The following is a 14,045-nucleotide window of genomic DNA, read 5'->3' as shown; positions in this document are numbered from 1 at the left end:
AACGCAGCCAAAAATAAATAGATAAATATTTTTTTAAAAAGGAAAGCACATGTAACAAGAGGATCTTATTTAATCAAAGGACCAAGGAAGACCTCTTATAGAAAGTGATGTTTTTTTGGATCACGCCCTTGCAGCTTGTGGGATCTTTGTTCCCTGACCAGGGATTGAACCCAGGCCCTTGGCAGTGAAAGTGCAGAGTCCTAAGAAGTGATATTTAGTTGAGCTCTATGGAGTAAGAGTTAGCTCGGCAAAGAGAAGAGGGGAAGGGAGTATTCCAGAAAGAAAAAACAGCCTGTGCAAAGGTCCTGGGGAGCAAGGGACACACTATTCACGGACATGAGAGAAAGCCACAATGGCTGGAGTATAGAGAGCTAAGAGAAGTGAGGTGAGGTGGGACCAGATCATGTAGAAGCTTCTAGGCTGTTTTTTATCCAAGTATGAGGAGAAGTATGACCAGCTGCAGCAAAATTCCCTGTGGTACTTACTAAAAATGAAGATTCTAGGCCCATCCCCATCCCCACCTCTGTCAGTGGGGTTCCGGAATCAGCATTTTGAACATGTTCCTTAGGTAATTTGTGAGTACCCTAAAGTTTGAAAACCACTCTTCTGGGACAGATACAGATTTCGGTGACAAAATTGGAAAAGTTTTAAGCCCTCCCTTGATTAGATTTGTGTTCTAAAAAGGTCGTTCTGACTTTGGGAGAAGGCTGGGATGGATGTGGGGAGTGGACTGGTTGGGGAGGCAGCTATAATATCTCAGGTGAGGCATGATTTGGCTTCAGAAAAGGGGTGGGGATGAAGACGGGTGGGACCTATTCATGAGATACTTTGTAGCAGGAACCTTTATCATTTATTACAGAACATTGGGCTTCCCTGATGGTGCAGTGGTTAAGAATCCGCCTGCCAGTGCAGGGGACACAGATTCAAGTCCTGGTCTGGGAGGATCCCACATGCTGCGGAACAACTGAGCCCGTGCACCACAACTACTGAGCCTGCACTCTAGAGCCTGCGAGCCACAACTACTGAGCCTGTGTGCTGCAGCTACTGAAGTCCGCAAGCCTAGAGCCCGTGCTCCGCAACAAGAGAAGCCACCGCAGTGAGAAGCCCGCGCACCACAATGAAGAGTAGCCCCTACTCACCGCAACCAGAGAAAGCCCGCACACAGCACCGAAGACCCAGTGCAGCCAAAAATAAATAAATAAATTTATTACAGAAACATTTATATATTCACTTTTTCCGATCAGATAAGTAACACATGATAGTTGCAAAATTTCACCTATACAGAAAAAGATAAAGAGGAAAGCAAAGGTAAATATTTTGCATATATTCTTATAGGCTTTTTGATATACAAACATATTCAGACATATGGATCTAGTTTTTTGTTGTTTATAATAATGGAACAATTCTGTAGTACTTGTTTGATTTCTGATTTTCAAGAGAACCGTATACCTTGAGCACCTTTTCAGGTCACTATGGACGTATCATCTTAAATGTCTGGATCTGGATGGTACTCCTCTGAATGGATGTGCCTTGGTTTATTGCCAATCCCCTACAGATGGATAGTTAGGTTGCTTCCAACTTTTCACATCATTAGAAGCGATCTCTTTCCTTCTATACTCAGTTTTGAACACAACAATATTTATTTCCTTAGAATACATTTTCGTTAGTGGAATGACCGGGTCACTGACAAACCACCTAGGTTCTATCACACACACTCGTATTGTGTTCTAAGGGGAGCTGTAGAAGAGGATGGCGCCGAAGCCAGGGACCGGAAGTCTTCCCTTTGAAGGCCTTGGACTGTTACTACATTACAGCTCTACCCTGGCCTTTCCCATTCTTTTTTTTTTTTTTTTTTTTCTTTTTTTTTGCTTGGCACACATTTAGCGTGTGCGGTCGGAACTGGCGGGTTCGAGACTTGTCCCAGACATCCACCCCCAGCCTGGACCCCTAGCTGGGGCCTCCACGGCCCTCCCAGCCCCTGAGAATCCATCCCCAGTTCCCCTCCCCCACCGCGGGAGGGCGTGTTAGGGAGCCGCTTAGGCAGGCAACGATTGCACCATCCACGGTTTGAAAAGGAAGTGGAGGAAGCTCAGGCAGGAAAATCGTGCATCCCAAACGCCGAGCCCCCAGCAGCCAGGCCCGTAAGCCTGCAGCGCTCCTTCAACCGCTACTCCCAGGGCTCCTTCAACCACTACTCCCAGGGCTCCGATCCCTTGCCTTCCTTCCCCTCCCCAACCCAACTCTTTGCTGGGTACTGGCCCTTTTAGAAGCTGTCACGGTGGCGCTGTTGGCCCCGCCCGGCGGGGAGGGCCAAGAAGGAGGGGAGGGGTTGCTGGTGGCTGAAGCTGGGGGTGGGGGTGTGTGTGGGGGGGTGGTCTGGGTCTATTTTTAGCTCCGGGTCGAGTCACGTGACGGCAGTGACGTCTCGAATGTTGTTGTTGGTGGCGGCGGCGAGCGGAGCCGGAGGAGCCGCCGCAAAGATGGAGGAGCCGTCGAGGAGGTGCTGCCGCTGCTGCCGCCGCCGCTGCTGCCGCCGCCGCCCGCGAAGCCGGAGCTCGAGCCGCAGGGGGTGAGCGCGCCCCACCAGCCCCGATCCCATCTCCCCAAGGCTCCCCGGACTCGACGCGGCGCCCCCTCCTCCCGCCGTCGCTGCCCGCGGGCTCCCCGAGCGCGCGTCGCGCTCCGCGCCCCCCTTCCTCCCTCCCGGCGCCCGGGTGCCAGTAGGCGCCCCCCGGGAGCATCGCCAGCCGGTAGCCGGGCCTCTGGGTTACTGCGCGCGCCCCTCCCCGCCCCTCCCAGGCAGGGGCGCCTTCCCTGCAGGTAAGGGAGGGGCCCGTCTTCCCGCTACCTACACCCCCAGATGGCCGGGAGACCGGCCGGGGATGTCTGATTTGCCCTCTCCCGGGAGGCGCGTGGTGCGTTGCAGGGCGTTTTGAGCCCTGCACCCGGTTTCTGTGCAAAGCCCTCTTCGCTGGACACCCTTTCTTGGTACTCTGAGATGAGGGGCGCTGCCCACCCCACAGCGCTTCTAGCCATACCTCAGAACGCATCCTTGATTTTGTGTCCTTGACATCCGTGCTTGAGGAGGGGGCCTGCGGGCCCACCTCACTTCTCTCTCCCATTATTCTCACCCCCTCCCCCGTGAGGCGTTACTGCGTTTGTTCCCACCCTCTTCTCCCGTCTGACACCCTGGAGCCAGAGAGAGAGAGCTAGGAGATGAAAGCTGCCCCCCTTCTTGTCTGGGGTGGAGGCCCCCCATTTTTCATCCTGGGTCTGTATCTCACAGAGAGAGGGACACTGCCTGTGCCTTTTAACTTGGGTAGGCTGCTTCCCCACCCCACCCTTCCCTGGGCCCCTGGGGAAGATGAGAATTGGCTGGGTGATAAGTAATTAATCTGGGAGTCTGGTTGTGGGGAGAGAAGAGGGGAAGGTGGGAGCACCCCGTTTGGGGGAGGAGGTGACCACCTGATATCCCCCGTTGGCCTTCTGAGATGAGGTGTGTCCCTAAAGAGGAAGGGTAGCAGCTGCAGTTGCTCTTGGGGGTGCTCAAGAGACCCACCGCTCTGACAGTGACCACTGTGCTTCTGGGGCCTGGAATGAGCTTTGGCGACTGGGGGTGATGATGGTGGTGACTGGGTTCAGGGTCCAACTGGGAGGGAAGGATGGAGCAGACCATAGGAACAAAAGGCGGCAGGGGGTGGGAGATCAGGAGTCTTAGCCAGAAGGACCCATGACCAGACTGCTTTGCAGGACTGGAGCCTGGAGCTGGGTCCTGCCCTGGGCCTCCTCAGGTTCAGAGGATGTAGGCAGGGAGGGTCCTCAGTTCGAGTTCCAGGCAACAGGGGCCCTGAGCCTATGCTGGCTGTTTAGGCGCTGGGCTGGGCTGGGCTGGGCTGGGGATGGTGGGTGAGCCATGTTGGGGGCTGCCTGCTTCTTCATTTCAGTCTTCCTTCCTTCCTCTTCCTCTTAAACACAAAGCTTGGGGAGCCCTTAGTTTGCCTCCTGCCCCTTCTCTTGAATCTTCTCTTTGCTCTGTCTCCCCTTGGACTTGGATCTGGGCTATGTCCAGACAAGGCAGGGTGGGCGTCTCTGAGTTAGAGGGGTGGGCCCCTAGCGTCTCCACTGTATGCCGGGAATGTATGCCTGCCAGGGGCCAGAGAGACATACCAGGTGCAGTTTACTTGGGGGCAAGGATGGAGGACATGTTAGCTCCGTGCCAGCCTTCCCTTCCCAATATATCCTCCTCTGTGGCTGGATGGAGTAATCTGGGGGGGGGGAGGGCAGCACTATCACATGCCCCACCCACTCTAAGTAGCTGCAGAGACAAAGGTTTGCATTCCCTTCCCTAGGGGTGGCATCTTAGCTGTGTGTTTAGAAATGGGGGCTGGGGCTGGGGGGTGGTGGTGTGGGGCGGGGAGTTTGTGTTTCTGCAGGGGGGAGGGGGCATCAGCTATAGGAGCTGGGGGGAGTGCAGTTGGTGCCGAAGTACCAGCTGCTCTTTAATAATTAATTCTTCCTACTCACATCCTTTTGAGGAGGGATGTCTGGAACATGGCATCAGGCTCAGCCAGCCTGCTGGAGGACGCACTCCTGTTGGTGGGGGGTGGGGGAGAGACGGCGAGGGGGTGCGGTTCTTGGCATTTTTTGGAGCACTGGTGCTTGCTCATGAATGAAAACCTGATGCAGCCCGTGAGGGGGCCTATTGTAGCCGACTTTGGCTAATTAAACTTTCTCTGCCTTTCTTCTCCCCCACCCCACCTCACCCCAGCCTCGGCCCCAGCCGTTTCTTGGATGGGGACTCTGTCTGGTCGTGCTGGTGAGGGGGTACCGTTCTGCGTGAGGTTTTAGGGCAAACAGACCCGGTCTTCTGCCCTTTGCCTCCGTCTTGCCCCTCCCTCCCCTCTCACCCCCCCCCCCACCCTTTTTCTTTTTCTAGAAATAGCAGCCTCGTCCATCTGGCTTGTGCAGATGCCTGGAGCTGCGTCTGAGCAGACAAACAGAGATGGGCCGATTGCAAAAATGAATTTGTCAGCCTGGTGCCTTTTTTCCTCCCCTGTTGCCCTCCCCCCTCCGTTAGTTTGGGCCCTGGACATCCAAGTCAGCCATCCGTCCTGGCTCTGATGTCTGAAGGCTTCTGGTGGGCCAGCTTGGGGGAAGGCACACGGCGATGGAAGCTTTTGGAGGCTGGGGAAAGCGATCAGCCGTGGCCACGGTCAGGAGGGGTCAAGATGAGAGTTCCTTTGTGCCTTGGGATGGGATGTCTGGGCTCGTAGCTTTCTGATGACGTCTTTGGGGGCACATCTCATATCGTGAGCAGTCTCAGGCTCACAGGATTGGGTTCAGACAGCTCACCTGGCTGCCTTGATCTGGGAACAGGTCCCCAGCCTCAGTGCTCAGGACTTGGGCCTGCCTCTAGCAGGGCTGGAGCTGGTGTGTTGGCAGAGCGGCTACCTGGTGGTGCTGGAGTTCAGCTTCCTTGAGGGACAAGATACCTGCAGGGCAGCACTGTGAACTTCTGGCCTTTGAGACGTTGCGTCCTCCTCATGTCCCTCACTTGTCTGCCCTTCTCCTGCCACCCTCTGCCAGAGCTTTTATTGCTCGTGAATGGAGCGCGGGATATTCCCCTAGGGTTTTTGCCTTTCCTCCCCCGGCTTAGCCATGAGCTTGTAGGGTGAGATGCAGCAGGTTACCTGCCGTCCTGGCTGGAGGTGGGAAGTGGGTTTGGATCCTGGAGTGGGCCAGAGGTCTGACTGGAAGAGAGAGTTCTCAGGGGATGGGGCCAGGGCCCTGCGGTCTGCCTACTTGGGATGTCACGGAAGCCAGGCTGCTCACTGGTTTGGCAGCAAAGTGCCAGGAGCCACACAGCCCTTGGTCCCTGACTGCCCACCAAGACCTTCCTACAACAAATGGTCAGCAGTGAGGTCCTCTGGCCGAGGAGGCACCCAACAGCTCAGGTTTTAACCGTAAAGCTGCCCTTTCCCCTTGCATGGCCCTCCTTAGTCCAAAATCTACACCTGTCCTGTCTGTCCTGATTAGACCGTGAATGCTGCTTTGTTTCCCAGGGAGGCTTGATGGGGGTGTTGGCAGACACTCTCCACAGGTGGATGGGGGTCCGGGGTCCTGCTGCATCCTGCAGGGTGGGCAGGAGTGCAGCCTAACAGAGTCCTGAGCCCCTTGGGAGTTCTAGGAGCCCCTCCCTTCCTCTTCTCCCCAGGGGGTGAGGAAGATGGGGGCTCAGGGCAGATCTTAACGCAGATTGTGTACCACGGAGGCTCTGCCCCTCCTGAGTGCCCTGTTGTGGAGGTTCCTTTCACTAAGGAGATGGGCTGGGGCACTTGGGCTGCTGGGAATTATGGGAATTTCTGAACCTGTGTTCCCCAGCCCATGGGAAAGGGTGTGAGCAGGGCTGGACGCCAGCCCCGGGGTGGGCATGGGCTGAGCTGTCTGCCCACGCGGGCCCTGCCAGGGCACCAACAAGCCCACCTGCCGCCTTCCTGAGCTTGGCCCCAGTCCTGCGCAGCCTCTTTTGTCCTTGCCCCACACCTGTACCTTCTGGGAGCAATTCAGCCCCTTCTCTCTGCCTCCTCCCACCTCCCCATCGGAGTGCACCTTTCTCCAGCTACAGAGTCCAAACCTAGGGGGCAGCAGGCCTAGGAGGACTTGAGGTCTTCCTACTCTGTGCATGGCACACATGTGTGCATGTCTGTGTGTATGTTCCTGTGTCCCTGCCGTGGCTGACTCCTGCGCTCCTCGGCTCCAAATGGACCCCACGCCTGGCGATCCTTGAGAATGCAGAGCTTACCGAGAATTTATCCTGCCAGGAGGTGGGCTGTCCTGGGCTGGAGCTGAGTGTCTCTTCCTAGTTTGGGGAGCAGAGTTAGGGTTTAAATCTCAGCCTCATCGATCGCTTCCAGCTACCTCGATTTCACTGGGTGTTGGAGGGCCTGCCTTCATCTGGAAGAAAACGAATGAGATCGTGTCTAGGGTGGATCGTGGACTGTTTAGGGATGGGCCCAGGTGGGTGCGTGTGTAGTGTCTGAGGCTTGAGGACTAGCTGTGGGGCTGGAGCGAGGTGGGGAGCTGGAGAGGTGGGGACAGGTTGGCAAACTCATGGTCCTGCAATACGGGGACATCCTCTCTTACTGTATTGGCCTCAGCAGGTGTACTGCTGGGCCTTTTGGTGCCTTTGTACAAACTGGAAAACGGTGTCCCTTATTCTGGGTGGATTTAGCCTGTGTAGCTTGGCAGGCAGAGCAAAGGCTGGATTTCAGACCTCGTTGCACAGGGCACAACCTATACAACACACACAAGGCCCTGGGCTTGGGCCTTGGACCCCCAGTCCAGAGGGCACCGGATGTGGGATGAACGTCTCTGTCTTTCGAAATTCTTGGAAACAGCATGGTTAATGGGTAGAGGAAAAGCAATTGTTGCCCTCTTTTTTCTGACCTGTTGTTGAATGGGGGAGACCAAGACAGAAGCACATCACGTTTCCAGAGTTGGGTGGCACAAGGATCAGGGAGTAGGGAGAAGATGAGAGTCCCACCTCAGGCTGCTGGGGCTGGGATACCAGTCTCTCCCTTAAGTTCTGCGAGGGGCTCCAGGTCAGCCCTGCGTCTCCCCGCTGCCCTGGACAGAGTTCAGAAGCACTTTCCCTGCACTTTCTCCTTTGGTGAGCACCATCTCCCACGTCAGGCACCCTTGGGAGTCTGTGAGGTCTCCCCACCTGGCAGTGGACATTGTCACCTAAAAAAGAATTTTGTTGTGGCTACTGTAGCCGTTTCCCTTCCCTTGAGGGCTGACGTCCTCACCAATTAGAAAGAGAAGAAACCAGGGTCTGGTCCAGTTCTGTGCCCCTGGGCCCGTGGCCCTCCCTCTCTTCCCTAGGTGTAACTGACAAGCTCCAAGGTCTCCTTCGACTCTCAGATTCCAGAGTTGGGGACCTCTAACCCTGCTCCGTCTCTCCCCAGGGATGCCGTTCTGAGTGCCTGACTGCCTCGCCCCGAAGGATGGCCTCGGATGGGCGTTAGAGGCACAGCGGCCCCGGGCTCCTGTCCCGTCCGTCTGTCTGTTATCGTCTGTCTCTCTTGACATCACCGCAGCTCCACCCCCTCCCGTCCCAGCCCCCAACGCCAGCTTCCTGCGGGCCCAGAGCCGGCATGAACTCTCCCACCGAGTCGGGTAAGAGCTGGGAGGCTGGAGAAGGCACCTGGGGTGGCTTTGGATGTAATGGGCTGTATGGGTATCCAGCCCAGGCCAGCTGCCCTTCAGGGTCTGAGCCGTAAGGGAACAAGGGGTGAGGAGTGGAGAAGCATCGTGAGAAAAGGACAGAGGCAAACCCAAAGTGATTGACCATGGGGTAGACCTGAGACTGATGGGTTGACGGTCCAGCCTGGCCCTGGGAGGGCATGGGTTCAACTCTGTGCCCAGGCCTGCCCTCTCAACTCGGGGGCCTTCAATTCCGTGCCACCCTGCCCTGTTCACCAAGACAGGCAGGGCTGAGGGGAATGTGTGCCCCTGAACCTCTGCAGGCGGTGCGGGGATGATGTTGGAAGAAGGTCCCTATGATAGCTGAACGTCCAGCTTCCTTTTCTGTGGTGGTGTCCTCTTCCTGGTGGAGTGTTTCTCTGTGTTCCATACTTTATTCTTACTGGAGCTTTGCAGGGCCTTCAGCCTTAGCCTATGTTGGGATATGTGGTATTGGGGTGGGCGTGCAGTGACATGTTGGCGGAGGAGACTCGGCTCTCTCCTTTGAGTCCAGGTAGACATGCCCTGGACATGGGAGAGTCCTAATTCGGGGTCTCTGAGGTTTCTTATTCCCCTCTGCTCGTGGGAGCCTGCCTGGTGCTTCCAGAAATAGTCTAGGGGTAGGACTCCAGGCAGCTTTGTGAACGGGTGGGTCTGGGTTCGTGCCCGTGAGGATGTGTCCAAATGGCCTGAGCTGGACCCTCAGGAGTGTCACGGGGGGTCTTGGGTCAGCGTGGTCAGAGTAATAACTGCCTTCCCTCCTTGGCTGTCTCCTTCTGCATAGACTTAAAGGATCAGAGTCCATCTTGCTCAACTTTAACCGCCCCCCCACACAGGCCATCCGGTCACTTAACATCTTTTTCTGTAAGGGTGGGAGCTATTTCTCCTTCTTTAGAGATAGGGAAACTAGGGCCTAGAGACCAGAACCCACTTGCAGGATGGTACTGAAGCAGCAGCAGGGAGGCATGCAGGCCCCTTCGCCTCTCCTTCCCTGTCCTTGTCACTGTGCTGAATCTCATGCTTCCTGTTGTGAGGATCCCCTGCTGGCGACCTGTGGCCCTGACCACGGCCCCAGGGCTTCCAGCAGATTCGATACAGGGAAGCCGAAGCTGGCGGGATTGCTTGGCTTTGGTCAAGGCTGTGCCCCCTCCCCTTTCCCTTTCCAGCATGACATACCCCGGGCACAGAGAGAGTAGAGAGCCAGCTGGAGGAGGCTGGGCTCCCGAGACTTACCGGGTCAGCTTTGCCGATGGGCCCCCTCCTGCAGGGTCTGTGGCTCCCCCTCAGGTCCTCCCGCCTCTGCCTGCCTCCATTCCCCCTGCAGGGGCTGTGCCAGGTGTTAGACGTGGAGAGGTCTGTGTGACTCTGGTGCTGGAGGGGGGCTGCCCTGACTTCCTGCTTCCTCCTCTGAGGTGGGGCTGGCGAAGGGAAGGAGAGGCCTGGTGGGTTCTCATCAACCCCTCGGCCATCTCAGCTGGACACTGCCCCTTGCAGGGTCAGTTGTGCCCGGCAGGGGTGCCAACCGCTCCCTTCCTCTGAGCTACTATGCTGACCTGTCCAGGAGCCACTTCCAGTCACACCGGGCCTGGGGTCTAACCCTTGGCCAAGGGAACAGGAGCCTCCCAGAGGCATCCGTTGGTGGCGTGGGGAGGACGTCTTCCAGCTTTGGGATTTTCTTCCCTTACAGTGAAAGGCTGAGGTAATCAGCCTCAGATAGATCAGGTCAGTGGGTTGCCTTTCCACATGCAGGTGGTCCGAGTCCCCCCTTGTAGCCACTGGTGCCAGGGCTGGCAGGGGCTGGAGGTATCCATCTGCGCTGAGCTGGGCCAGGAGGGGCCTCCAGAGTGGGGCCTATGGAATTGGCCGTGCCTCCTGGCTGGCTTTCCCGCTCCCCCCAGCAGGGGGAGATGCCGTCTTCTCGTGTTCAGGAAGGAGGGAGAAAGAGAGGGGGCCAGAGATTGGGAAGCTGGTTTTAGGACTGTGGCCAGACCTCAGAGCTGGGATCGTCGTCATTGTTCAGGGCAGCGCCCTGAAGTCTTTCCCACCGAGTTTTCCCGGGGCTCCGGGCCTGGCTCTCCCGCTTGTGGAGTTCCAGCTGCTCTGGCCCAGGGAGAGGGCCAGCCTCCACACAGCCTCCCCCTTCGAGGGGCCCAGCATCTGCCATTCCCAGAGCTCAGGGTGGCATCTGGGCTGGGGCTGCGGGTGTCCGGCGCCTGGCAGAAGCCTGGAAACCACATGCTTGGACTCCACGGAAGTCAAATGAAACCACGAATTGTAGCTGGATGTCCACATCCCGGGTAGACACCTCACAGGGCGCCCCAGGAAGAGCATGAGGCTGTGGGGCTGGGGATAGAGGTGGGGATGAGAACGGTTAGTACCCGGGGCCTGGGTGCCCCGGCCCCTGAGCACCTCCCACCCCGTCCCGAGACTCACTTCTCTCTCCTTAGGGCGCAGAACGGCAGGCCTGGGTGAGGGGCAGTTTCCCTCCATTTCTCTCAGTGCAGGAACTTCCCTGTTTGGAAAAGAAAAATAGAAGATGGTCCATCCCGGCCTTCATAGCAAACAAGTTAGTAAGAGAGCACATTCCGGGTGAGGGGTGGCAGGTAGAGATTTGGAGAGGTTTACTTCTGGGGCTCGCCCGTCCTCCCCAGGGAGTGGGAGCTGATCCAGTTACCTCTGGGCCGGGCCGAGGGCCAGCGTTTGACCTGATTTGCCTCTCCTGCAGTCTCGGGAGTACAGGCAGAGCCGCTGATGGGCTGCCCGCTTCCCTGAGGAGGCCACTGCCCGGGGGCTGGCTTCTCTTCAGGCAACGGGGGACTTGAGGAGCGAGGCTTTATTTTCATTTCTGCTCCCCTTAGTGGGACTGAAGGACTGACAGACTGTGCCCCTGGCCAGCCTGGGCCCACTCTGGTGCCCGCCCTGTCCTCCATGCTGTTGCCCAGAGGAGAGGGCAAGGGTGAGGCTCGAGCCAGTCTGTGGGGCGACAGGGCCCCAGGAGAGAAGGTGGCCAGGTTCCTTAGCCCCAGCTTGGGAGGGAGAGAAGCTTCATGACAACACCTGCTGGCCCAGCACCTCCCAGCTCGCTGCACACTTTCTCTCCTTCCCTTTCCTGGCTGCCCCCTCCTTTCTGGGTGACCAGAGAAACTGGGGCATAGGCGTGGGGTGGAGCCAGGAACCTCGGCGTCCCGCCTCCCAGCCTTGGGCTCTGCCTCTGAGCCCCCAGGGAAGGCGGAGAAAGTGGGTCAGAGTCGGCGTGGGGCGGGGGGTCTGGGAAGTGGACTCTGGTGTCCCTTCTCCACTTAGATGCCCCCCTGGCACACCTCTGTGCTCACTGTAGATCAGGATCTGCCCCACTCTCCCCTCCCCTGTCCCATCATTCCAGAGGGATTGAAGGCTTAGCACGGGACGTCCGGAGGAGGCAGGCTCAACCCTGAGGGGATGTGCAGGATGCCAAAGTAGGTGTTCACATTTTTCCCAGACTCGGTCTCAAATGAGAGGGTTCAGCCAGCACCTAGCATGGGACCTGGCGCATGGCAGCTCCTGGGCGATGCTGACGGGCTCCAGCATGACTGGGCTGCAAGGGCAGGAGAGGACCGGAGGGCAGGCAGGCCCTGTATCTCCAGGACCCCAGGGCAGCTGGCACCCCACACTCCATGTGGGGTGCTCCCCGGCCAGCCCTTGGCTTTTTTACTGTGCACAGAGCAGACTTTGCTTTTTTCTTTTCAGTCAGGCCCCCACTCCAGCCTCTTGAGCCCAGGAAGTGGGAGCCTTCGAGAGCTCAAGGAGCCACATTAGGTTCTCCTCCTCCAGGTTTAGAGGGTTAGGAGGCCTGAGCCCAGCCTTCGGGGGAGGGAGCAGAGTGAGCAAGGTCATTGCGGCACCAGGGAGGGGTCGGTGCCTGTTCCCAACGGGGCCCCTGTAAGCCACGCTTTGTGGGTGCTCTGTAAGGTCTGTGGGATGACACACGGGAGAGCCAGATGCGTGGGGATGGAGAAGAGACGCGAACCACAAGGAGAGGGGCCAGAAAGCGAGAAGGATTGCGGTTAGACATTAGGAAGACTTTGTTGCATGACTTGAATCTCCGAAGGAAAAAAAAGACACTTGTCCCCATCCCAGGCCTCCTGTCTTCCCCTGGAGGATTCTGGGAACTACACTGAGGATTGTCTGGCTGTGTCTGACACTTCACTTCCCACTTCAAGCTGTTACTGGAAGTCATAGTAGTGCTGGGAACTGCCCCGAGTCCCCAGCTCTGGCCACCTCTGGGTGCCCAGTCTCCTGGGTGCTCCCAGCTTTCCTAAACAGGGAGTTGTGTTTGCTTAGGTTTCTGACTGCTCCACGTTCTGGCGCCCCTGCTTTTGAGTCACTGTAACTGATGATTTCCTCTCTTCCAGAACAGGGCTGCCCTACCATACTCTCCTGTGCCTGGGGCAGGCAGAGAGAGTCAGGACAGGGCTAGCCAGCCCTTCTGGTTGCTTTCAGCGTGGGTGGGTGGAGTCCTGGCTGGGAGGGGCTGCTGCCCCCAGCTTTCTGGGTTCCCTTGAGTCTGCTGCCTGTCACCTGTTAAGGAGACCTTGACCTTCCCTTCCCTTGCTCTTGAGAGAGCCTGGTTGGCTAGGATGAGATTAGGGCAAGGGGTGCTGAGCAAAGTCCCCAGACCTACCCTGAAATGTCCACCGACTCCAGAGCCCTGTGGGGAGCATTGCTCCATCACCAGTTTTCTGGAGTCTGCCCTGGCTGAGAAGCTGAGGCTCCAGAGCTTTGTTTTCGTTCCTGTTGACCTCCAACTCCCTCAACATACATCTTGCCAGCCAGTCTAGGGCCTGGGAAAGCCCACCTCTGCCCCTTACCCATCCACGTGATCCCCCCACCTGAGGGCAGGAGGCCCCTTTGCCATCCCCAGCTGGCGGGAGCCACAGCTACTGTGACCTTGGTTGGCCAGCTCCTCCTGGACTCCCGACAGGAGGGTGAGGTCATCCAGTCCAGGGAGAGGACAGGTGTCCCTGGCTCCATGCCTAGAGTTGGGGGCAAAGGGGGCCAGGAGGGGGCTCCAAAATAGCCACTGTGACGTCAGGAAGGGGGAGGGGGACACAGACCCAGGAATAACCAGGCTATTAAAAGGCTCCAGTGAGGTCAGGGGGCCAAGTGGGAGGCACAACCTCAGGAGGAGGGATGGGCCAGCAGTGGGCTGGGTAGGCGGGTGTCACCAGTCCTCATGGCGCTCTAGCCTTAGGTGCCAGCAGGGCCCCAGGAGCCGGGGCTGCTCTGCCAGGCCTGGGGCTGCTGGCTGGTGGGGAAGGGCAGGATGCTGGCAGCCCCTTGACTCTTCCTGAAGGGGCTCCAACCTCAAGTCTCTTCCTGCCTGGGAACTGGGGGTCATTATACCTGTTAATGGAAACCCTGGGGCAGCTTCGTGTGCTCCCTGTGCAGGAGGCAGTGGGCTGTGGTGGTTAGAGCTCAGACTTGAACTTCAGACATCCCAGACCTACCACTGAAACAGCTGTATGACCTAGGGTGAGCGACTTCATCTCTCTGTGCCTCGGTTTCCCCGTCTGCACCTCTCTTCTGAGGTGATCGTGCAGAATAAACAAGGTGATGTATGTGCTGCTCTTAGCATTACACCTGGCACACTGCCACAGGAAGAGCTACCTGTGCTCTGAGAACGGGCAGGTGCTCCCAGGTGCCCTTCCCTGGGTGGGGTGAGGCCCGTCCAGGAAGAGTCTCCCTGCCCCCTGGAAGGAAGCCGAGCAGCCTCTGGAGGTGACACCCCTAATGGGTAGGAGGGAGCTGCCCTTTAGCTGCTG

At 57.7% G+C, this 14,045-nt stretch overlaps 1 protein-coding gene and 1 long non-coding RNA gene across 7 annotated transcripts in view; one reads left to right on the top strand and one right to left on the bottom strand.

The window, feature by feature from the left end:
• Window positions 1–2,410: 2,410 nt before the first annotated feature.
• Window positions 2,411–14,045, top strand: part of HDAC5 (histone deacetylase 5) — a 37,372-nt gene continuing 25,737 nt past the window's right edge. For 5 of the 6 annotated variants that reach the window (XM_033847889.2, XM_033847888.2, XM_033847886.2 and 2 more), the window contains exons 1-2: window positions 2,411–2,569; window positions 7,968–8,178. In XM_033847889.2, coding sequence (XP_033703780.1) covers window positions 8,157–8,178 — 22 coding nt within the window. In that variant the 5' untranslated portion in view covers window positions 2,411–2,569; window positions 7,968–8,156. Of the gene's footprint in view, window positions 2,570–7,967; window positions 8,179–10,765; window positions 10,811–14,045 lie in introns of those variants that run through there. The other variant, XM_033847883.2, reaches the window with a different exon arrangement.
• LOC117309611 (uncharacterized) lies at window positions 9,473–11,380 on the bottom strand. Its single transcript, XR_004523931.2, has 3 exons — window positions 10,919–11,380; window positions 10,678–10,756; window positions 9,473–10,587 (listed from the first exon to the last, which is right to left on the bottom strand). It is a non-coding gene; the product is annotated as an uncharacterized lncRNA (long non-coding RNA).

This window comes from Tursiops truncatus, chromosome 20 (genome assembly GCF_011762595.2).
Source record: "Tursiops truncatus isolate mTurTru1 chromosome 20, mTurTru1.mat.Y, whole genome shotgun sequence".
In the NCBI taxonomy this organism is placed as follows: Eukaryota; Metazoa; Chordata; class Mammalia; order Artiodactyla; family Delphinidae; genus Tursiops; species Tursiops truncatus.
This window is presented reverse-complemented; position numbering and strand designations above follow the sequence as displayed.